This window comes from Typopeltis vanoorti, chromosome 2 (genome assembly GCF_054136105.1).
Source record: "Typopeltis vanoorti isolate ZY-2024b chromosome 2, IOZ_Tvanoo_1.0, whole genome shotgun sequence".
NCBI classification, from domain to species: domain Eukaryota; kingdom Metazoa; phylum Arthropoda; class Arachnida; order Uropygi; family Thelyphonidae; genus Typopeltis; species Typopeltis vanoorti.
This window is the reverse complement of record NC_143550.1, coordinates 30,687,439-30,711,482: the sequence shown is the minus strand read 5'-3', so window position 1 is coordinate 30,711,482 and position 24,044 is coordinate 30,687,439. Positions and strand designations below refer to the sequence as shown.

General features: G+C 36.0%; 1 protein-coding gene across 1 annotated transcript in view; it reads left to right on the top strand.

Annotated features, from left to right (window-relative positions):
* Positions 1-24,044, top strand: part of gry (trafficking protein particle complex subunit 11 gry) — a 550,052-nt gene that overhangs the window by 318,515 nt on the left and 207,493 nt on the right. The window contains exons 18-19 of the mRNA XM_090404214.1: positions 6,580-6,712; positions 20,630-20,702. Of these exons, the coding sequence (XP_090260340.1) occupies positions 6,580-6,712; positions 20,630-20,702 (206 nt within the window). The remainder of the gene's footprint in view (positions 1-6,579; positions 6,713-20,629; positions 20,703-24,044) is intronic.

The following is a 24,044-nucleotide window of genomic DNA, read 5'->3' as shown; positions in this document are numbered from 1 at the left end:
CAGTGTTAGTGTTTCTCTCTTTTCTGCCTCATTTGCTTTTTGTAGTGCCTGCATGCATATGTCATAGTTGTATGTTCCCATGAAGATGGTGATGTGACATCTGAAATATAGGAAGTATTTATTAAAGTTTTTTAAATTAATATTCCAGTATACATTGTAAATTCCTATTGATAAAATAATTTAATAGTCATGTTACCAACGTATAAGCCTGTCTACAAGAATGTACTCTGCATTATTGTAAATTGTGATAGTCTGTAAAAAGTAAATCCGGTATGTTTGAAATCTGGCCACTTTCAGATTTTAAAATCACCATTGTTGGTTTTTAAATAAATCACACCAAACTGATTACATTTTGAAAGTAAATAAAAATGTTATTTATGCTCTGTTAGTGGTCCATTGAGGCTGCTGCAATGCCGATTATGCCACTGCTTATTTGATTCAACTCTGTTACACCTCCAACACCTTCACTGGAATTTCATTCCCTGAACCCAACACTTCCCATGTAAAATTTATTCTTAAAATATCCTTAAAAAAATTCCTCTCATCTATGGCCAAGGCTGGCTTATCACACTTTCATCACCTTCAAGGGTTTACTTGTCAGCCTTGGCCATAGATGAGAGGAATTTTTTTCTTCTAGAAATTCAAGGTGTGTGTCTCATGCTTGTCAGCAAATGGTTTTATTCTTCTTTTAGTACTACTGGTCTCATTAATTCTAAAAGCATCTCAAGCCCTCTATTCTCTCTCTAATCAGCCTATGAACAAATCTCCATTTAATTAACTTTCTCTCTTACTCACTCTATCGTGAACTTAAAAACCATCTGTCACATCTTTAATTTTTTTATTTTATTTACCAAGTTCTGCAGTTTACATTTTGTCATTTCTTCTCTGGGCTTTATCCTGTTTTTTGATCTTTCTTCCTTCCTTCCTTCCTCACTCAGCACTTGATCACTCTAGGATGCAAAGAATCTTTATCACCCATCAGGTGGAAGGTTTTTTTTCCCTCCTGTAAATTCTGTTTTTTTATTTTACAAAACAGGCAGACCAGCCAGAAGTACACATGCAATTTACAAACATAATATACTGGAAAACTGGGAGGTGGTGGTGGAAAGGATTCAGAGACAAATTATAAAATTCGATGTAACTTAGAATTTTATAGGCGCTTTACATTGATTTTTACAAAGGTCACATATCAAAAGTTTGTGATGTAAAAATAAACTTTGTATAAAGAATGTATATATTCTGATGAGAAATTAACCTGTTGAAATGTAGTAAACAAAGAATGTCTAAAATTAGTAACAACAAGAGAAAATGCTGTGTCACTGGAAACTGCATGTTATTGTTTTAACTGAGTGCTTTGGAAACCTTTGTTTAAAATTCTGTGTATGCCAACCTTCAAGGTCATTCTTAAAAGGGTCGGCGCGGATCAGACAATGTTCCGCTGTCCAACAAATCGGATTTTGAAGTGCACTTGAGATAGCAAAGAAACAGTCGGCTTTAATATCAGATCAAGGAGTCGCGCCAAATTCTTCGGGGGGGGGGTCTCAACCCTTCGTGAAAGGTTCCGGAGATGGAGAAATAAAAAAGCGTTGAGGAAAACATGAACATCGGCAGTCGAGAATAGAGGAGGACATGGCAGAAGTCGGAGGAAGGCAGAGAAGAAATGGACACCGGTCCACCTGTCTAGATCTTGGATGTTGCTGTGGAGATTACTGGAAGCTAATAACCGAGGAACGGACTGGACTTCAGCACCCAGAGAAAATGCATTGCCATCTGAATGAGACTACATAAGCTCCCCTCGTCCGAGCCCACGAGTGCCGGAGATCTGCATTCCAAAACCCCGCTAACAATCCTTGATGAGACCCAGGTGAAGCAAGACACTGTAGAAAAAAATCTAAGGCCTGAGACAGAAGAAAAGATTGAGAACTCTAGAGCAGAACCTTGAATGAGTGTGTGACCCAGATGACAGAGCCTATGTGAGTTTATTCCAATTTTTGTTCTATGTTTCTTTTATGTAATCTAGGAGAAATAATTTAGATGGACTGATAAGATATGAGGTACTAGGAATAAGCAGTGTCTATAAGAAAGCCTCTTGATTTGTTAGTAATTGGAATACAATTGTGAGATAACTTAGCATAACAAGTTAATTTCTCTATGAATATATTAGAATTGTTTTCTTTATAAGCAGAGAAGTAAATGAATATGTATGCTGTGTAGTTCGTTTAGAATTAAAAAGGGAAGTTTTAAACCTGAGTTTTGACGGGTAGGTAGAGAGAGTAACCTCCCTATCATTTAATTGAACTCTGATATTAGTGTAAATAAATGTGTTTTAATTATATGTCAACAGAGTGCCGCCTGATCTTTTGATTTACAATGAACTGTTCCTAAATAAACTCGGACCTGAGAGCAGGAAACAAATAAGGCATTAGAAGCATAATTTAAGTGCATGTGAACCACGACTGTTTATGCTATTTTTATTGAAGGAATTTATGCTAGAGAGTGAGAGATAGATCTACTGGCCCTACTACTGAGTCTTATGCCTAGAAAGGAATACTGGTGGCACAGTCTGAACAAACAAATTTTCCAGTACTCTTAGGCATCTAGTAAGAAAGGTGGATAAATTTTGTATGAAAGAGTAAATCACTAAGGAGACACAAAATAGAGTAAGAAGTTAGATAGGATAGAAAAAAAAAATAATACATTACAAAGATTAAAGCAGAATAAAGCATAAAGATTAAAGATAGTAAATAACAATAATTACAATAGGCAAAAAGAGCCTCTATTACAAAATGACCAAGCTGACAGATCTGTGGAATATACTCTGAGGATATATTGAAGGTGTGTGGGCTGCAGAGTTTAGCTGACAGATGGAGAGGGGATATGATAGAAACTTATTAGTTACCAAAGAGAATCTATAAGATTGAAACACTATTTTTTTTTTCAATACATGGAGAGTAGGAGGAAAACATGGGATCACACTTGAAAGTGGATTAAAAGTGTGGTTAATAAGGGTGTGTGGACTAGGTTCTTTATTTGAAGAATGGTGAATGAGTGGAATGGATTGGCAGAGGTGGTTGTGAGTGCCCCAACAGTGAATAAGTTTAAGGAGATGTATGATGGGTATTGTGTTAATGGATAGTTTGAGTCTCCCTCAAGGAGTCTTTTGGCTCCATGGAGTGCCCATATAAATCATAATCAACATACCCTTTCCATATATTAGGTTTAGGATGGTATTCTTCCTAGGACCTCACTTTCAAATGTTTCCATAAAAATTTGCTAAAACTGGAGAAAGCTGACTGCCCCTGAGTAAACCTGAGTTCTGTTTGATGGAATCATTGTACTTGAAGTGTCTAAAGGAGATAGTGTTTAATGAGTGCCATGCTTTTCTTGGAGATGTTTCTGATAGTAATAAGAGTTCTTCATTTCTAATTAGTAATTAGATTGAGTGTATCAAGCCTGCCTGAAATGTCCTGATTCTCGGGTACAGTGTTGCTGATTCTGGAAACAAAGTGCTCAGAGTTTTTAACACATTCACACTCTGCATTGTCTGTACACGTGTAACCTGTTGGTGGGAACCACTTCAGCATATGCATGCTGCATCGAGTGGTTGCATTTTCACAAAGGTTATGGCATGTTAGCTGCAATTTTTTTGGTAGAATTTTATTTGTAAAATTAGAATTTCTGAAGAGTCTGAATGATTGAATATCTCAAATGTAATTCAAACTGATTTCAAGTTATATACTTTCATATTGATTTTTTTTTTCTTTACATAAATTGTGTGCTTTCTTTATCCAATGACTGCATTATAAACACCTGTTATATGTATGTTCTGGAACTGAAAATTTGAAAGAGGAAGGATATTAGGACAAATGTAAATATCTCTGTACTGTATTTACTGATAAACAAAGCTATTTTCGTGCTTCTGTGGTATAGCATCTGTTGAGACTGGAATGTTTTTCACAGTATAGAAACAACTTAGGAACGTTATAAGAACAGCAGGCCTGGTTGGCCGAGTGGTCAGCCTATCCGTTCTCTAGTCAAAAGGCTGCCGGTTCGAATCCCGCCGTGGGCATGAATGTTTGTGATTGTCTGTGAAAATACTAATGGTGGTCGGCGGTAAATGGCGTTGATGTAGATGATGAAGGTAGTTGCGGTTGGTGGTGTGGTAGAGTTGTAGAGTAGGTGCCCTCCCTCACTGAGTCTTTGGACTCCCTGGAGGTGTGACGTAATAATAATAATAATTTTTATTCCAATCTCCAGAAACAACAGACATAGTAAAAAATTATCTATTCTTGAATAAAAATGAATACTTCTATATATTATAAGAAGTGGTTGATCACAGCAAAATACCAGCATATGTGAGATATCTATTATTGATAAGACAGAAGAGCCATTGATAAAAATAAAATAATAGTAATAATAATAATAATGGATGTAGAATTCGCGAAAGTGTGGATAATTCTGATAATCATCGGATATTATGTATCCTGTTACTGTGTAAATGTAAACAAAATAAAATTCTTAGAAAATGAAGCAATACATAAAACAATAACAACAAGCATGACAAATTTTACAAGATGATTTGCTGCTCCATCAACTCTCATGTATTCCTGCCACACCTAAATGAATCACCTAATCCTCATTATCAGTTCATTGGATTAGTCCCTCCCTATAGTTGTTTACTAAGCTACCAAATGTATACAGTGACTGCTTATTATTGGTTACTTTGGTTATTCTTTGCAAACAGATCTCTTTCCCTCTCATAAGTTTTTTATGCCATCATAAATTCATTTCTGCATATCCAGAATTATAGGATAACGTACTATTTGCTCCAGCAGCATCTTATAGGACACACATATATCACAAATGTTATTATTAATAATTCATTTACCAGTAATGAAAGTATTTCTACTCACGCTTGTTCTTTTCTTTACATTTCTGCAGCCTTTCACATGATTTATTAATGATGATTCACATATTTACTCCTTTGAGTAATTCAAATATACCAATCAAATATAGCATTCTCCTTCATTGTTGTTTTCTAATATATCCTAAAACAAACACATTGTTCCCACCCACCCTCTACAAACATTTAGTTGCAATTAAAGAACTGTTACAATACATAGTATGTCTGCCGAAATACAAACACGAAATTTCTCTCTCATTTTCTCTCACATCATCAGATAGAGCGCTTGCCTGGTATCTGTGTTGATTCATATGTTGTTTTTAAAAGGTTGTTGATGCAATATTGAAGCTCTCTAATGAGAGCATGTGTCCCTGTTGAGAAGCCTGATTTTGTTGTCATAGTCTCCTGAGTCAGGAATAATTGTAATGTTTCCTCTATCTGCCAGTAGAATCACTGGCAGATAGAGGTCTCAACTATACAGTCTGAAAGCAGACTGTATAGTTGAGACCTTGACTAAGAACAGCTTTTTTTTTTTGCTGTATTTCACTTCTGCATATCCAGAATTATAGGATAACATACTATTTGCTCCAGCAGCATCTTATAGGACACACATATATCACAAATGTTATTATTAATAATTCATTTACCAGTAATGAAAGTATTTCTACTCATGCTTGTTCTTTTCTTTACATTTCTGCAGCCTTTCACATGATTTATTAATGATGATTCACATATTTACTCCTTTGAGTAATTCAAATATACCAATCAAATATAGCATTCTCCTTCATTGTTGTTTTCTAATATATCCTAAAACAAACACATTGTTCCCACCCACCCTCTACAAACATTTAGTTGCAATTAAAGAACTGTTACAATACATAGTATGTCTTCCGAAATGCAAACACGAAATTTCTCTCTCATTTTCTCTCACATCATCAGATAGAGCGCTTGCCTGGTATCTGTGTTGATTCATATGTTGTTTTTAAAAGGTTGTTGATGCGATATTGAAGCTCTCTAATGAGAGCATGTGTCCCTGTTGAGAAGCCTGATTTTGTTGTCATATTCTCCTGAGTCAGGAATAATTGTAATGTTTCCTCTATCTGCCAGTAGAATCACTGGCAGATAAAGGAAAGGTTTAGCCGAATGAATAAGGCCTCTTGTGGAGTTAAGATAAAACTGACTTAGCTTCTGTTAAGTTAATTTTCCTTATCAGTTTAGGCAGACTGTATAGTTGAGACCTTGACTAAGAACAGCTTTTTTTTTTTTGCTGTAGACAGAACACACTTGGACTTATGACCATTTTTTCTCTGAAATGCTGATTATGATTATTTTATTATCATTATGTAACACCTCCAGGGAGGGCACCTACTCTACAGCTCAGTCTCCACTCCACTAACTGCAACTACCTTCATCATCTACACCAACACCATCTACTGCTGAACACAACCACTAGTATTTTCACAGACACTAGCAAACATCCATGTCCATGGTGGGATTTGAACCTGCAGCTTTTTGGCTGGAAAGCCGAACTAACCACTCAGCCAACCAGGCCTGCATTATGAGATATTAACATGTATTTTTTCTATCATTAAGTTATGAGTTTTCAATCATAACAAAAATGAAATATCTATTTCATGGCATGTATCATTAATATTTAATTTGATTTAATCTATTAGGGAATTCTTCCCTTTCCACTTTGTAATATAACTGAAGAAGATATTGCAGAAAGTGAAAAACGATGGCAAGTAGCACTATCAAGGGATAATGTGTTGATTTTTACTGTTCAGATGGCCTGTGTAATACCTTTTGGTAAGCAAAATATTATATGTAATCAGGTTTTATTTCTGGGAAAATTCCCAGAGATGTAATCAGTTTCTTTATGTAATTTAGTATGTAATCAGTTTGATTCTTTATTTTTAGTCTCTATTATTGTTATTATTATTTCACCCCTCCATGGAGGCAGCAGACTCATTATGGGAAGTTCATTCAGCTGACAGCATATTTATTGTATCGAAGCTTAAAATCATTTCCATTCACTGACAATTCTCCATGTAAAAAATCTACTCCTCACACCCCTCTTCACCACATCTTTACATAACTTAAAGGGATGACCTCTGGTTCTTCTCCTCTCAATTTCTACTCTTTTTATAATCTCCTCTGGATTAATCTGATAAAATCTTCTCACTAGCTTAAACGTCTCTAACATATCACCTCTCTTCCTCCTATCTTCTGATAAACTTTTTCCTTTGTTACTGTGGTGGTCATCCTTCTTGCCTGCTACTGTTGCTGAGCCTGCTAATTACATTTTTTCTTATATTCTATCCACAACATTTTTTTTCATTCCTGTTCAATGTCTCACTTATCCATTTTACTCCCAGATGATTATCCCTTCTAACTCTGTTTAGGTAACCTGATATTACTTCCCTCAAATATCCCTTGACCTTTCTCATGCACTGCTAACATCCTACTCTTGCAGCTTCTGATGTCACGACACTTCTATTCCAAAATTTTTCATGATCAGTTTCTATATAGTTCCACATAAATTCTTTTTTAAATGGGCATTCAATATGCTTAGCTGCCTTTGCTTAAGACTGCATATTCACTCTCCCAGAGGCAAAGTAGATGATAGTCAAATCTTTTATCACCAGATCTGGCACTGTGAAACCTCGGGTCCTTTCCATCAGGAGAGGATCTCGAATGTTTTAAATAATTATATCTTGGATGCTGTGTACCATTTCCTTTCTACCTTGTTTAATTTCTCTCTCTGTTCTGCATCCTGAAAGTTAGGAATTACATCCATAAGTTGGTAGACAGTGCTTGGAATCCTTTGTAGAGGATATCATGGTTTTTTTTTTAAAGTGTAGGTCTTGTTTTAGCATTCTGTTGATGTTCTATAATATCATAGTTAGATAATGTTATAAATATACCATGTTATTTTTGGACCTTGCCAATGTTATGACAGTATTTCACATATGAGATTTTTTTATACAAACTCCAAAATTACTTCCTTTTTTTTTCTAAAATCTCTTCTCTTAGGCATTATGTCTAAGAGGAGGGGGGGGGGGACAGTAATTAATGTACACAGGCTTTTGCACCCAAGGAGACCATTCTTATTTAACTTGTATATCAATGAATTGGAATGGAATAGAGGGAAATATCCAGTTATTTGCTAAGTTGGGATGAGTTAAGAAATGATGCTAAGTTGGGATGACCATTTGTCTGATTCAGAATCTGTGCTAGCTGATTTCAGTGAAGAGCTAGAGCCTTTGGAGTTTATAATGGATAATAAGTTAAAGTTGGGCCATATTACTAAGGAGATTAAATCATCAAATAACTGCACTTTTGAAGAGAACACAAACTTTTAAATAAAAGGAAATTATTCTCTCATTTTACAGGACCGTAATAAGACCACATCAAGAACTGAGTGGAGATATAGTTATCTAAATTCTGGGGATAAGAATCCAGAGGCAAATGACAAAGATGATAACTGGCCTGTGAAATTGCACATATGAGGACAGATTAAATGAATGCAGCCTTCAAAATTTGAAGAATAGATTAAGAGGAAATATGATAGAAACATTCAAGTCAATAAGGGATACTTACCATATACATATATAAACAGAGATATTGCAGCTTATGACTGATGTGGGCAGAACTCTGGGTCATCCCTGGAAACTAACTGAGAGTGCAGCTAGGAAGTTTGCAAAGCTCAATTATTTTCCATGATATGCATATAAAATTGGCTGCCATTAGATGCTATAATTGCACGTTTATCAAATGTGTTCAGAGTGAGGTATGATAAATATTTCAGTGAACTATAATTCTCTTCCTTGTTTAATTCATGGATTGGTGATAATAAGATCATTTGGCATACTATTAATAGGAGAGTTTTGTTTTAATTTGATTTTCCAACACCTTCTTCCCTATAGTTTCCTTGTCCCTTTGTCTTGTCTTTGGATGTTACACAAGATAGTATCCAATATGGTATAATTATCTTCTTCGAGTCATCATTGACATCCAAGAGTGGAACACAGTCACTGGTAACTGCAGTCAGTCGATTCTTTATTATCTTTAAACATAATGTCATGAGATGCGTACTGGTACTTCATTTATAGTAGGCATTCATTTTTAAATGCTAAACCACCATCCCATTAATCCTAGTTTTTTTTCTCTTCTGCCCTCCCTTTCTGAAAGAAGGTATATCCTCCTCTGTGCCTTATCTTAACTGTCTAACCCAAGTGCAGCAAGTTTTCAAATGAACAACTATGATGTGATGACCCTTCATTTCACAAATAACAAAAACAGTCTATCAAAATTCAGGTCAGTCAGTAGTGTGGTTATCCTTAAGTGTCTGAATATTCCAACTTGCAAAATAAATTCATTGTTTTCAACCAGTAAATGGTTATCCACTGAATTTAGTAATTAGAAGTTAATATATTGCAACATATTGTGACAACATTGTGAATTACATATCAATCAAACATAGCATAGTTATTCTGTTGTTATGGAAATTCAGTGGTACTTTTTTTTTTATAATAAATTTAGTTTAATCATTTATCCAAGTGTAAGCAAACAAAGTTTGTGCCTGAAAATATCTTCAGGACTGAGATACGGTGGTGCAACTCGCAGCAAAGGTGGACCAAGCTCTCATCACTTCTTCTCAGTATCTCCCATAATGCAAAGCACATCTCCTTGCAGACATGTATAATGCAATGCATTAAGGTAAGGGCCACTACCCAGACCGGTTTCAACTGTTATTGAGGTCTCGTCAGTGGGAGGCAGACCCAGAAGTGGTGATACCAAGGCAGAAGCAATAGGAGAGGTCATATTTACAAGTTGGCAACTTGTATAGGTAAATATGACCTCTCCTATTGCTTCTGCCTTGGTATCACCACTTCTGGGTCTGCCTCTCACTGATGAGACCTCAAAGGTTTAAACCAATCTGGGTAGTGACTCTTACCTTAATGCATTACATTATACATGTCCGCAAGGAGATATGCTTTGCATGATGAGAGATACTGAGAAGGAGTGATGAGAGCTTGGTCCACCTTTGCTGCGAGTTGCCTAAGTGTTGTACCACCTTACCTCAGTCCTGAAGATATTTTCAGGTGCAAACTTTGTTTGCTTACACTTGGATAAAGGATTAAACTAAATTTATTATAGTCTAACCAAGTTCAAAATAAACTTCCAACTTTTTTTATTTCTAATACACTTCAGATCTTCAATAAGCAAGCTGGCGATTTCATACCAGGAAAAATGAATGAAATATCATCTCCGACCTAAAGACATCCATAAACATCACTTCACATTAGAATTCAAGCCTATAGCCTGTTGGTTGGAGTGCAGAAGTGTTATCTATTCTGCCAACCAAGCTGGAAATTTGGTATCATAGTGTAAAATAGTACATTCATAATACTGCCTTTCCTTTAATGTTATATAGTGATCAGCATTCATATTGATAAATTATGGAGACCATGTTAAGAATAATTACTTTAATTTCCCAGTGTTTTGATCATTATATTAATGTCATCATCTATAGTATATGCATCAGTGGTGAATATTCAGGGTGTGCTAGGTGTGCAGTGCACATTCATGGAATAGCAGTATTACTGATATTTTATTTTTGCATTTTTCCCATTAAAGATTTCCCTAATTGTTTCCTGACTTTACATGATTCCTGAAATTAAACAGAATATGCTAATGCTTCATGAAGGGGACACTTTTCGACACGTAAACATTGCATCACATTCACATCAATAGCCCAAGTGTGCAGTCACAAATACCTACACCTTTGATCCGTTTGAATAGACATAAAGATGGCGCAGTAGGTCAAATTCTTAGCGTTCCAGTGGTTTTAAATTGCTTAGAACGGGAGGCAGGGTGAGCGCTGGGACAATAGTACCTAGAAATCAGTGGCTGTGATTGCTTATTGTGTCAACCAATCTAGTTTAACATTGTCATTTGTCATTAGTTGCTGTTTTTGTTTTCTGAATTTTGTGTGTGTAAGTTTGAACTGACTTGTTTAGGACACTAATATTATTATTATTATTATTATTATTACGGGCAACTCCAGGGAGTCATTAGACTCATCGAGGGAGGCCCCAAATCATTTTCATCACAACTATTCGACATTCATACAGTATCTATCATACCTCGCCTTAAACTCATTCACTGTCACAGCATCCACCACAGACTCAGGGAGCGCATTCCACTCATTCACTACTCTAAAAGTAAAGAACCCAGCTCTAACACCTATAGACAAGTAATTTTCTATAAATAATTTAAAACTTTTTTGCCCATATTTACAATCAGAAACAGTGTTGATAATCTACTCAATGCCCTGTTTTCTGCCAGAGTTTTCACAGATTGTGTGATTGATTATAGTCGAAGGAGATTGGAACTTGTGTATAAATAAGTAAGTAAAACAAGTTATTTCAGCCTTTCTTTTGTTCAGTCTGGAAAAATAATAATTTCCCAAGTGATTACTTTTCGCATATTATATGGCTGTATTTAAAATCATGTCAAAATTCAGATTATTTGTGTCTCACTCTAGAATTTGCCAATGATAATCTAATCTCAGCATTAAGCGTAAATCCATTGTGCTTCTCACATAAATGACTGCGTGAAACATAGCTGTTGTACATTTGATCTTTATGCTTTCCATATTTAAAATGATATTAATTGATAAATCAAAGGATTCAAAGATATCCTACAATTAATTGCAGTGGACCAATTAAGATGACTGCTGATGGGCTGTGCACTCTTAAAACTTTCATAGATTGATAAAAATGCAATCATGCGGTCAAATTCACGTGAATTTTGTAGCTCAGGTTGCATAAGCCACATGACAGCACTCCCAACCTAAATGGACATGTGATGCCCACTGTGTTCAAATTATTGCCAATGTGGCAATGATTTGAACACTGTTATTCTACTGGCTTGACCTCTAGTGGGGGAAAAAAAAAAAACCTACATCAAGGTTGTATCCTATTTATAACATCGTCAGAGAACAAATTCATATGAATGGTTTTATTACACATTGTAAAAAGTAACTTGAGAAGTTTGATGGAAGAAGAAGCAGTGAAAATAAGATTGAAAGAGCATGTAAAAGATTTGTAGAAGAAAGATGTTAATATTGAAAGAGAATTTAAAAGGAGTGAATTTGTTGAGGAACCCATGATAATGAAAAAATGGAACAATATCAGCAGTGGAATAGCTGCCAAAAGGAAAAGCTCCTGGAGCTGATAGTGTCAGTGAAATTATTGAGAACAGCTGGGGATGAAGTAGTGAATATGTGAACTAAAATTTGTCAGCAGGTTTGGGAGAAAATATACTGGCCTAAAGATCGGAAAGCATCAGTATTCATCCCATTTCCTAAAAAATAAAATCCTAGAGATTGTGGGAATTATATAACCATCACTTTAATTTCAATGCAAGTAAAGTTATGCTGAAAGTGATTAAACAATGGCTGAGCCATATGTGAATAGAGACATGCTTTTCGAAAGATAGAGAAACTAGAGACCAGATAGTGAGATGGATTATGAAAAGAAAAGAATTTCAGAAGGAAGTACTCATCTGTTTTATTGATTATAAGAAAGCTTTTGATTGTGTGGATCACAACAGACCATGTATTGTAATGAGATCAATGGGAATACTCGAGCCATCTAATTCTCTTGATAAGAGAGCTGCATGAAGTCAAGAAGGCCAAGAAGCTTCATTATTTTTTTAAAATTTATTTATTTTTATTTTTTGGAGAAACAGTGTTTGAGTAGAAGTATCTGCTGGATTTTGGCTCAGGATATGGACTAGTCACTTCTAACACCACGTTCTAACACAAAGATGTGCATAAGTTCACTTGGAGAGAAGATGCAAGAACTAAGAAAAGCCTCATTGACTATGCCATTGCTGACAGTAATATCTTCATGCTGTAATAGCAGCTATAACCGTGGTTGAATTATATAAAAATGAGACCCTTAAAATCAAGACTGTTTTCTGAACTTTGCAATGACATGGCTGGAGCAGAATATTCAGCATTACTATTTTACTGCAGGACAAGATTAACCATTTTGTCTTGCAGTAAAATAGTAACACTGAAAATGTTTACGAATTAAGAGACAAAATAGCAGTCTTCTTGGAAGAAGAAATTATGAAGAAGCAGATAAGTCTAGAGACCAATTATTTGTGATGAAATTGAACTATTTGGTGGACATATTTGATGGGAGGAAATGGATCCTTGGAGGAATTTAATTAGTTCTTTAATTTTGCAGGAGGTTAATGGTGGCATTAAGGTTCTATTTTCATAGTGGTCTGTTTATTTTATCTAATATTCCTTTAATGTATCAAATCGCTACAATTTTATTGTAATCTAGTTTATTTTTATTATCAGGTGCAGTCTTGCATAGAATTTTATTAAAAAATGGCTACAGCAAAAAAGTATTTTTGCTGCAGCCATTTTTTAAGAAGGTATTGCTGATAACTTTTAATTTGTGCTTCAGTACTTGCTCATTAGAGTAAATCTGTTTTTTAGTATGTTAATGACACCTAGTTTTTGTGTTGGGTGGTGGTAAGAGTTTTGTGTATATATATTGGCCATTATGTGTAGTAGACAGTGAAGGAAAGATGTGACAAGTGTATCTAAAAATGGAAGTGTGTTCTGACTTCCAATTTCAGTTGTGAATTGTATGCTAATGTGTTATTTGTTTAGGTGATTGGAATATGGCAGGACAGATTACTAAAACATCATCAACGTACGTAAGCCAGACTTCAAGTTTTAAAGTAAAGGATTTTAGAGCACATTGTGCAAAAACGTCCGTATACAGGCTAGCAATGGGGGGGAGGTAACAGTGACCCCCATGGCTGTACATCCTTTTGTAGATAAAATGTAATTTGCCACACAAAATAACCAGAGTGTAGTACATGGGTAACGAGAGCTGTGCAGTGGGTTGAAATTTGTCCTGTAAAAGAATTGTCATTAATTGCAACATTTGTGAAAATGACAGAGACATCAAAACTGACTTATCAACCAATTTTGCCTTACCAATTCTTTGAGTGTTGATGCCAGTTTCTTGACTAGATGACACTCTAGCTGTGATGAGTGCCTCGACTTCATGCAGGTCCGTTGTTGATAAAGTAATGATAATTGGGGCTCTCGATACCTTTAACTATTGGCTGAAGTGGTACATTCTGCTTATGAATCTTAGGCAAAGCATAAATTCTTGGAGATCAAGAATGTTTGAAATAGGAATCGATCACCATTTAGTTTTGATCAGGATAAAAGTGAATATTATATTGAAAAGAAAACTATGTTTGAAAGTTAAAAAGGAACATGGATTTGAGCAGCTTACAGAGGTGAATGACTCAAATATACAAATATTATTGGAGGGGAGAAAGATCAGTGTTTGAAAACAAGAACAAAACCTGAGGCTCCCTGACAAATCGAAGAAAACATTGATTGATTCAGCCATATAGGGATGTGTTAAAGTTGTTTACAAGGATAAAAAAAAATCAAAACTTTGTGATAAACTTAGCAAGTTAAAGAGACTCCTGGAGAAGAAGAAACATGTTGAAACCTCCTAGCAAATAAGTCAGAAGATGTTCTTAGAGGAAACAGAAAAATTTTAGACAGCTAAGCTGTATATAAACATAGCTAAAAAATTCATAGGAATACTTTGATAAGAAGGCTGAAAATATCATTAAAACGGCAAAATCTTCAAGCTATTGAACAAAAAATTGAGAAATGGAGGAAAGAGATAGAAAAAGCCATCAGAAATGTGGAAAGGCCACATTTTATACCAGAATGATATAAAATGTGGCCTTTCCAGAATTATTATACCAGAATTGATATTAGACCAGAAATGTTGAAAAATGGTGTGACAAAATCAAAGTAATTTCTTAGTATTCAAGAATACTAGAGAGGAGGCTAAGAAAATCTGTGGAAAAGAAACTTAGGGAAAAATAAGTTGGGTTTAGATCAAATAGAGGTCATCAGGATAATATTTTTACTTTAAAACAAATACAGTTGACTCTCACTATAACAGATCTAGTGACTGCAGTTGATTATAATGGATAGTTTACTGCAGTGAATTTCTTTTAGCATAGCATTCTATTCATGGGGCTTTGGTTGGGACTTTTAAGTAGTTTGTTGTAGTAAGTTGTCTGTCCTCTAGGAAGCCCAGACAACAATCTGGTCTGTTGTCTGGGCATCTTACATCCACACATTGTATGGCATTACAAAAAAGCCAAGTGGGATGATCTTCACAACTTTTATACCTAATTTCCTTGGTCAGATTAACATTTTCAGCCATCTAAGCCTGATCTGTGTGCTAAATTGCTGAAATAATTATCAGCATGGAAACATTTATTCCTTACCCCATCCTCTTTCTAAGGTCTGTGGTACGCTTGACTCTTCTACAAAAGATGAGTCAAGTGAACAGACGGTATCAGTTACTGATTCATATTAAAAATGATTGTTTTGAAAAAGAACTTGAGATTGTTAGCATTCATTATTTGCAAGCAGCTAATCTTAAGGTCTTATGATCACTTATACATGATGCATGAGATAAGGCTAACAAAACAAGGATTTGGCACCAGGAAGAAAGAACCATTGGATGGCTAAGGTTTAGATGGATTAGTACAGATAAAAGTGCATCATGAAATATCTAGTCTAGCCATAAATACTGTTACAACATGAACAGCGCATAAACCTTTATCTGTTAATCATTTACAGCTTTCAGCTCATACAGACTACATGTATATAGCAGCCCTCATTGTTTGAAATGTCCTTGTTTTGCCTTCACACATGCCTGAAGTCTGTGAGGCCACATATTGATTGTGACATGCATAACATCTAATAGAAATGCTGCCACTGCTCACTCCAAATCTACCTTCAGGCTGGCGATGCTGGGATATCATTTCCTGCAGGCTACTCTCAAGCTCTGACCATAATTTGAAGTCCATCAGATTCAGATTGGGACTTCCAGGCAGCTAATCAGATGGTTATGTGTGGTTGGGCACATTTGCCTTCAACCACTTTTGTCTGGTCCTTGCTTCGTGCAGGTGCTGAGTCTTGTTGGTAGGTCCACTGCCTACTGTGAAACAAGGTATTGTTCAGGAGCAACACCACAGGTTCCAGCATCGTGTCTTGATACACTTTGGCAGAGGTTTTGACCCCTTTCTTGCAGAAATGCAACTGGATACAACCCCCCCCCCCTCCCCCTCATCACTTGTTGCATCCTAGTCTCCAAATCATTGCTGACATAGGGTGATGATATCTTTGAATCCTGAGTGCTATGGCACGTGGTGTGCAACCATCCAGGATATATATCCAGTCATTTTGTCAGTTAAATGACTCTTCATTGGTGAAAATTTTCTTGTCTGTGAAGAGGATATCTCTGTGTCTGTTGTTTGCATACTGCCAGAGAGGTGCCTTTTGATTTCATCACCCTCTGCCACACAAGTTGTGGGGTTAGGAAGTGTCCAGCAAAATGACAATAGGCTCTCACCCTCCCAGGTCATCATCATCAATTAGTACACATAACATTGCTCTCTGCAAAATGTTGATCTCTTGCAACATCGCTTTCTGCATTCTCACAGGATTATGGCAGAGGTGTGCCTTCACAGACCTCACAAGCTGTTGCTTCCTAACATAGCATGGTTGATCTGTTTTGTGGCGGTCAGATACGTCTTTTGTATCATTATAACAGTTAATAGTCCAATACTCAAACATTCCCAGATTTACAGATCCCAAGTGTTTCTAGCATGCTGAAAATCACAAAGTTGGAATGCAGTAAACACTGTGTGTGTGTGAGAGTGAGAGAGAGAGAGAGTGAGTGATGAAAAAAGGAAAATTGTTAATTAGAACAGAATGCATTTGGAAGTTTAAGGGAGAAATATGGTGTAAAATGTCCTTTCGTTTACACAATATTTCCTCCCAGGTCCTTTCCATTAACCTATATTTCTTTCCTAAACTGTCAACTACAGAATGCATTATGTTCTAATTTGCAGCTGTTCTTTTATCGTCTCTCTCTCTCTCTCTCTCTCTCTCTAACTATATCAAACTTCCAATTTGGAAGTACAAATTTTGCACAAGCACTCTACTGCCTGATGCTGCATAACAACATAATAACAAAATCACTGCTGCTCTAAACAAGGCTAATTCTTTAGTGGTGTGAAAACTTAGTTGTAAATTTTATTTTCTTCTCCTGTCAGGTCTTACAACTTACAGAAATAAAACAGATAAATTTGCAGATAGTTGTAAAAAGTTTCTTCACCCAAGTTTTCCATATTTAATTTACTGACCTCACTAAAAATTGTTCCTAAATGGCTGAAATGTGTACTTGTACTATAAGTTCAGCATACAGTTGATGTTTTCACTATTCTGTCTATTTTCGTTTTTGTCTTTTTATTGCTGATTTTCATATCAAATTTATTACAACAGTTATTCAATTTAGTCAGGGAATCTTGCAGACTTGCATACATCATCTGCATAAAGTAGAGCTAAGATTAACATTGCCAATCTTGATATCAGATTTAATACCACTTTCCTTCATAAAGTGATCCATATAGATAATAGCAGTGGAGATAGTGTGCACCCTTGTCGTACAACTGATTTTACCTCAAACCATCTTCCTCCTTCAATTCTAACTGCTGACTTACATCTTAATTAGAGGATATGTATTGCTTGATGTAATGTTCCATTTATAACATATAACTGTAGCATTTTGAAGAACTTTCCTCTTGGCACTCATATGCCTTTTCTAAATCAACAAAACTTAAATGCAAATCCTTATTATATTCCCAAGATTTCTCAACTATAGTCTTAAAGTTAAAATCTGATCCTGACAACCTTTATTTGGCCTGAATCCTGCTGCTTCTTTACCAAGCTTCCCTTCCATAATTTTTCATTTCTTGAGTAGAGAAAATACCTCTGTAATTCTCACATTCAATTTTATTTTCCTTTTTATATTATAAATGGATACTTTTGAGAGCTTTCTGAATTATGCAATACAACCACTGGAATACTTTTATATCCCCATTTGAGCATTTCTAGCCAAATTTTATTCTACTCCAGCTGCCTTTCCACATTTCAGGTTTTCAATGACAGAGAAAATACCTCTGTAATTCTCACATTCAATTTTATTTTCCTTTTTATATTATAAATGGATACTTTTGAGAGCTTTCTGAATTATGCAATACAACCACTGTAATACTTTTATATCCCCATGTTTGAGCATTCCTAGCCAAATTTCATTCTACTCCAGCTGCCTTTCCACATTTCAGGTTTTCAATGACTTTCTCTACTTCAAGTATGGATATGTATTCCTTCTTCATTCTTCTTGAGAGTTTCCTACCATCATGCTGACACTGTGTGTTTCATTTAGCAAAGTATTTACTTTATACCATGTTTGAGCATTTCTGGCCAAACTTCATCTACTCCAGCTGCCTTTCTGCATTTCAGGTTTTCGATGACCTTCTCTTCAAGTGTGGATATGTATTCCTTCTTTATTCCTCTTGAGAGTTTCCTAACATCATGCTAACACTATGCGTTTCATTTAGCAGACTTTCAAAGTAATTACTTCAGACATCTAGAATATCTTTATCATCAGTTTTTATGTAAACCTTTATCATCTCTGATTCCTTTTACAGTCCTTTTCCTCCATTTTTAAGTCAATAGGCTCCAGAATATTTTGCAACCTTATTGATATTTATTTTCTGCATTGATACCAATGTCTTTCCATTACTTTTGTTTAGTTAGTTTTACTTACTAGTAAAAAGCTAGTTTTACCAGTGCTTTGCTTTCTTACATTTTTCTCTGTATTTTTTATGAGCACAAGCTGAACTTTCAATATGCTTTCTTCTTTTCCTTCACTGCCTCTTTAACTTCCTAAGTCCACCATGGAGTTCTGATTTTTCTATCCTTATAGACAACCTCACCACATGCTTCTCTGGCTGAATCAATCAATATTTTCTTCAGGATTTACCATTAATCTCCAGTCTTGTTTTCAAATTCTTTCATTTATTCTTCAGTGATGTTTGTGTATTTGAGTCTACAGTTCACTTCTGAAAGCTGCTCAACCTTCATTTGTTTTAAAACTTTCTTAAACACACTCTTTTTCAATAGGAAATTCAATTTTATCCTGCTCAAAACTAAAGAGTGATCACTTCCTATTTCAAATCCTTTGTATAATCTTGTCCTGAACCAGTTGGAAAACATCGCTATCAACTATAATATAATCAATGAGACTTTTTTTTTTATTCTTGCATCTTCTCTCCATGTGAATTTGTGTACATTTTTATGTTGGAACATGGTGTTAGTAATAACCACTCCATGTCCTGAACAGAAATCCAGCAGGCATTTACAATTATTATTAGCTTTATACTTTTCTCCAAATTTTCCCAAAACATTTCTGTATGTCTGGTAATCATTTCCTACTCTGCTGTTTAGATCTCCAACAAGGACCAACTTTTCTTTTTCAGTGAGCCAGCTGCCTTCCCTAATACCTCAAAATTCCTCCAGTTCTTCTTTATGGTAAGCACAAATAAATCTCTTTGTCCAATTCCCCATTCTGATATTTGCCAACATCACTCTACTTGATATTGCCTACCATTCTTCTGACCCTATTATGTCAATCTGGTACTTATCCAATTCTTCTGACCTTACCTGACAGACCAGTTCATCTCACAGATGTTCAATAGTATTGAGATCAGGGCTCTGTGGAGGCCAGTCAAGTGTGTGGGGACGTTTATGTCCACAAACCATGCAATTATAACAGTAACCTAATGACTTTTACATTATCTTGCTGAAAGAGATGATGGCCATTTCCTTAGAAATGCTACAAAGTAGGAAGCGTTGCATTTTCCAGAATGTTCAGATACCTCTTGGAGTTCAATGTTCGTGGTACCACAAACAGTGGTGTGAGGCCAAACCAGGAAAAACTGGACCATACAATCGCTGCTAACTCCGAATTTCATACTTGGGTTACACACTCTGGTAAGAGATGTCCATTGGGCATCCGCCACACCTGTCCATCTGTTCGGTATAGGGTGTAGCATGATTCGTTGCTCCATAACACAACTTTCCAAACTTCCACTTCCCACTATACATGCTCTTTGCACCACCACCAAAGACAACTCTGCATGTTGGTTCAGGTAATGTGGCACTTGCATATTGTGCTCCTACCCTTGAAACCATGTTGTGAGCCTTGGTTCTGAGTGTTTTTTGTAGATTCATGTTCCAGTTGATAATACCCAGAACTCTGTGTTAAATGTGTCAGCCAGCAAATGATAGCTTTTACCTATCACCCTACGGTCACATTCAGTGAGTGTGGTGGGTCATTCACTGTGGGTAGCACTTGCAGCTGGCTCCCTGCTTCCATCTCAGCATGGTATCACTGATTGTTGACTTGGAATGGCCCAATTTATCAGCAATTTACCAAAGAGATAGGCCTGCAATATGGCATCCTATCATAAAACTCTTTCATACTCTCTCAATTCCCTTATTTCAGCCATTTCACCCAGACACAGTTGCACTGACTTGAGAGCACCATATAGCTCCAATGTATACTGGCTACAAACACGTGACTTGTTACATGGCATGTGATGTGCCTTGCCCATGAGGGTGTCATTTGATTTCTTTCCAAGGTGTGTGTGTGTGTGTGTGTGTGCGCGCGCACACTTTGATTATAAACTTTTTGATGGAATTAATGATGTTTTTTTTTCTGTTTACAGTTGAATGTAAAGCTGGTTTTACTTCCAAAGTGTTCACTGCTGATCAGCAAGTAACCTTAAAAGTACATCTGAGGTATAATGTCTTCTTATTCATTTTATATAAGGCAATGTTTTTTTTTTTCCTGTTTTGTTATGCAAACTTACATAACAAAATAGGAAAGTGGCTATATTATACATTATTAAAAAACTACACATTCATTCATTATTCTGATCCATAGCATTACCTCTTTATCAATTTGTTCCTGGTTTTGAGTAATAATAGAGATATGTTAAGAAGAATTGGTTTAAGTACAGAATGAAAAGTCTCTTGAAATATTCACTCAGGAAAAGTGATCATTATTATTGCACAAATACCTCCATTTAGTCTGAAGTCTCATTGCAGGAGACCCACACTATCCTCAGTATCTGTTATAACTCTCCTTCAATGCAATGACTGACAAATGACAGATCTGGCAAACAATTACACTAATTCATCACCCTTTGAGCAATTCCAGTCCTCTTACTGTTGCTAAGCACACATTCTTACTTTCCAGTGATGATCCCTTGTTCTACTTCTCTAGCAAAGTGCTCAGATATTTCCTCTGCATCAATCCTATAAAACCTTTTCAGTAATTTAAATGTTTCTAGCATATTTCCTATTTTCTGCCTTTTGCAATGTGTTATCTGCAACCTGCAATCTGTTATCTCAGGGGAGCATTCCAGAGAAAAACTTGCCATTTTGACCATATGCCTTGTTTTTCACCACTAGCTCATCCGCCAAAAAACTCAGATGAGAGACCTGAGCATAGTAAGTCAAATGTGCCCATATCAAGGCCTTTTAAAGAGGGATATTAACTTCCTTATCTTTACTTGTTAGTGTGTTCTTCAATAACCAAGTGATCCTATGAGCTACATTTGCCACCCAGGGGTCATATTCCAAGGTGGCAATATATTCTTCATATTAATATGCAAGGGTTGTCTGAAAAGTTCTCGACCTAACAATGAAAAAACGAATTTATAATTTCAAAATTATTTTTATTTTTCAACATAATCTCCCTTAAGACTAATACATTTATTACAGCAATGATCCAGCGCCATTATCCCGTCCCTGTAGTGGTTTTCAGTAAGATCTGCAAAATACCCCTCTGCAGCTGCAATTGATTTGAAGAAAAATGCTGACCAGCTAGGAAGAGTTTGTTTTGGGAAGAGATAGAAGTCAGAGGGAGCCAAATCTGGGGAATAGGGTGGATGTTCTAACAATTCATAGTGCAGATCCCTTAATTTTCCCATTGTCAAAACACTTTTGTGGGCAGGTGCATTGTTCTGATGAAAGATGATTTTTTTTCTTCTGCAAACTGGATCTTTTCTCACGAATTTTTTCGTCTAGTCTGGTTAAAAGATCGGAATAATATTCTCCGGTTATTGTTTTACCTCTTTCAAGATAATTAATAAACAAAATGCCTTTAGCATCCCAAAACACTGATGTCATGACCTTTCCTACTGATGAAACCAACTTTGTCTTCTTTGGCACGGAACACCCGGCTTCTGTCTTGACTGCTGTTTGGAATCTGGTGTGTAATGTTGAATCCAAGTCTCATCCATAGTAATAAATTGATGCACAAAATCAGTTTTATTCTTGTTAATATGCTCCAATCAGAGATTTTCATGCGAGTGCATTTTTGATCTGCTGTGAGCAAGCGTGGCACCCATCTTGCACAAAGCTTTTTCATATGCAATTCTTTATGCAAAATATATCCTACACATTCTTTTGAAATGCCTATGGTCTCTGCAATTTCACGTACTTTGACTCACTAGTCATCCAGTACCATATCATGCGCTTGATGAATGATTTCTGGTGGTGTTACACTTTTTGGAAGTTCTTCACGTGGATCATCTTCAAGGCTGGTACGGCCACGTTTGAACTCGGCAGCCTATTTCTTAATTGTCGAAAATGAAGGAGAAGAGTGCCCATAAACTTTTATGAACTTCGAATGAATTTCTTTTGGCGTTAAACCTTTTATAAAGTATTTTATAACCGCATACTCAATTTATCCATTTCAACGGATTCAGACAACACTTTTGCTTCAAACAGCTGTATAAGACAAATTACTTGATAGAATGTTGTGCAATTTCACATGGATGCTTATGACAGATGTACCAACTTTGAAAAAAAAAATTCTTGCTGATTGTGTTGCCATTTGTGGTTGAGGCCATTGACTTTTCAGACCACTCTTGTATTGTAAAAGATTACAAGCTGTATACTACATTGAACTATATTTTTCAGAGCATTCCCCATATCCCTAACTTCATCAATTTCCTACAGTATAGTTTCATCATAGCTGCATACAGTTTGTTATCTTTTCATTCCGGTACGCATAATGTTACACTTTTCTGCATTAAACTGGTTTCCATTATCTTTTTATCAGACTGTTCAGCCTATTTCATATTACACTACTCAATTTTGCATCATCAGCGAACAACTGAATATTTCACTTCAAATCATTTCCTGTAGGAGTTGCTTAAGGATCACAGCTAAATAACTGTGAGGAGAACTTCCTTGTATCCTTTAAAGAATGCAGAGAACTAATCAGGGATACTGACCTAATTTTTAGGTCTTGTGTTCTCATGATGCATCCTGTTAGTAGATATCCTCATCGATACTGAATGAACAAGGATGGACTGGAAAGTCTGGGTTTAGCCGACAAAATTGTATTGGCTTAAAAGCAAACAACAATGATGGCAAAATAAAATGAAATGTGATGCCATCTGGGACATTGCTTAGTTAAACAAGGCCTCTACTCTTTTTTTCAGAGAAGCAGGAACAGTTAAAATTCAGCTACCAGAACAATCTCAAACTCAATATCATCACACTTCAAGATAGTCACAATAAACACAAGGTTTCAATGGAAAAGAAGTGGAGCTGGCAGATGATTTAGAGAAATATCACACTGACTTAATCAGCCTTACTGAACAAGCATCTACTGTTGTGGATTGATCCTGCACTGGACCCTGGCTAGAAAATAGCAAATTCTGACTAATACCTAAGCTTGAAGTCCAAATGGCAACAATGATATCTAGAACTATGCCGCGGTATGACAGAGAGGAGTTTAGGAGGAGGGCCATAATCGCAAATGACATTATGCGCAGGTTATGCAGACGGTGTGGTGTGAATTCGTGGATGTGTGGAATGAGTTTGATGTGGACGTGTGGAATGAAAGGATTTATATAAGATGGATGGCCTGCATTTGAATGGATTTGGTGTGCGGAGACTGAAAAAAGTGTTGCTGAATGAAGTGAAAATGGATGTGCAGAACCAGGGAAACTAGAACTACCAAGGGGGGGGGGGGGGGATGGATATGTGGACATCAGTGAGACAGTTGAGTGTAAGAATGTATATAATGTACCCGAGCCAGTAATAAGGACAAAAAATGGGAAT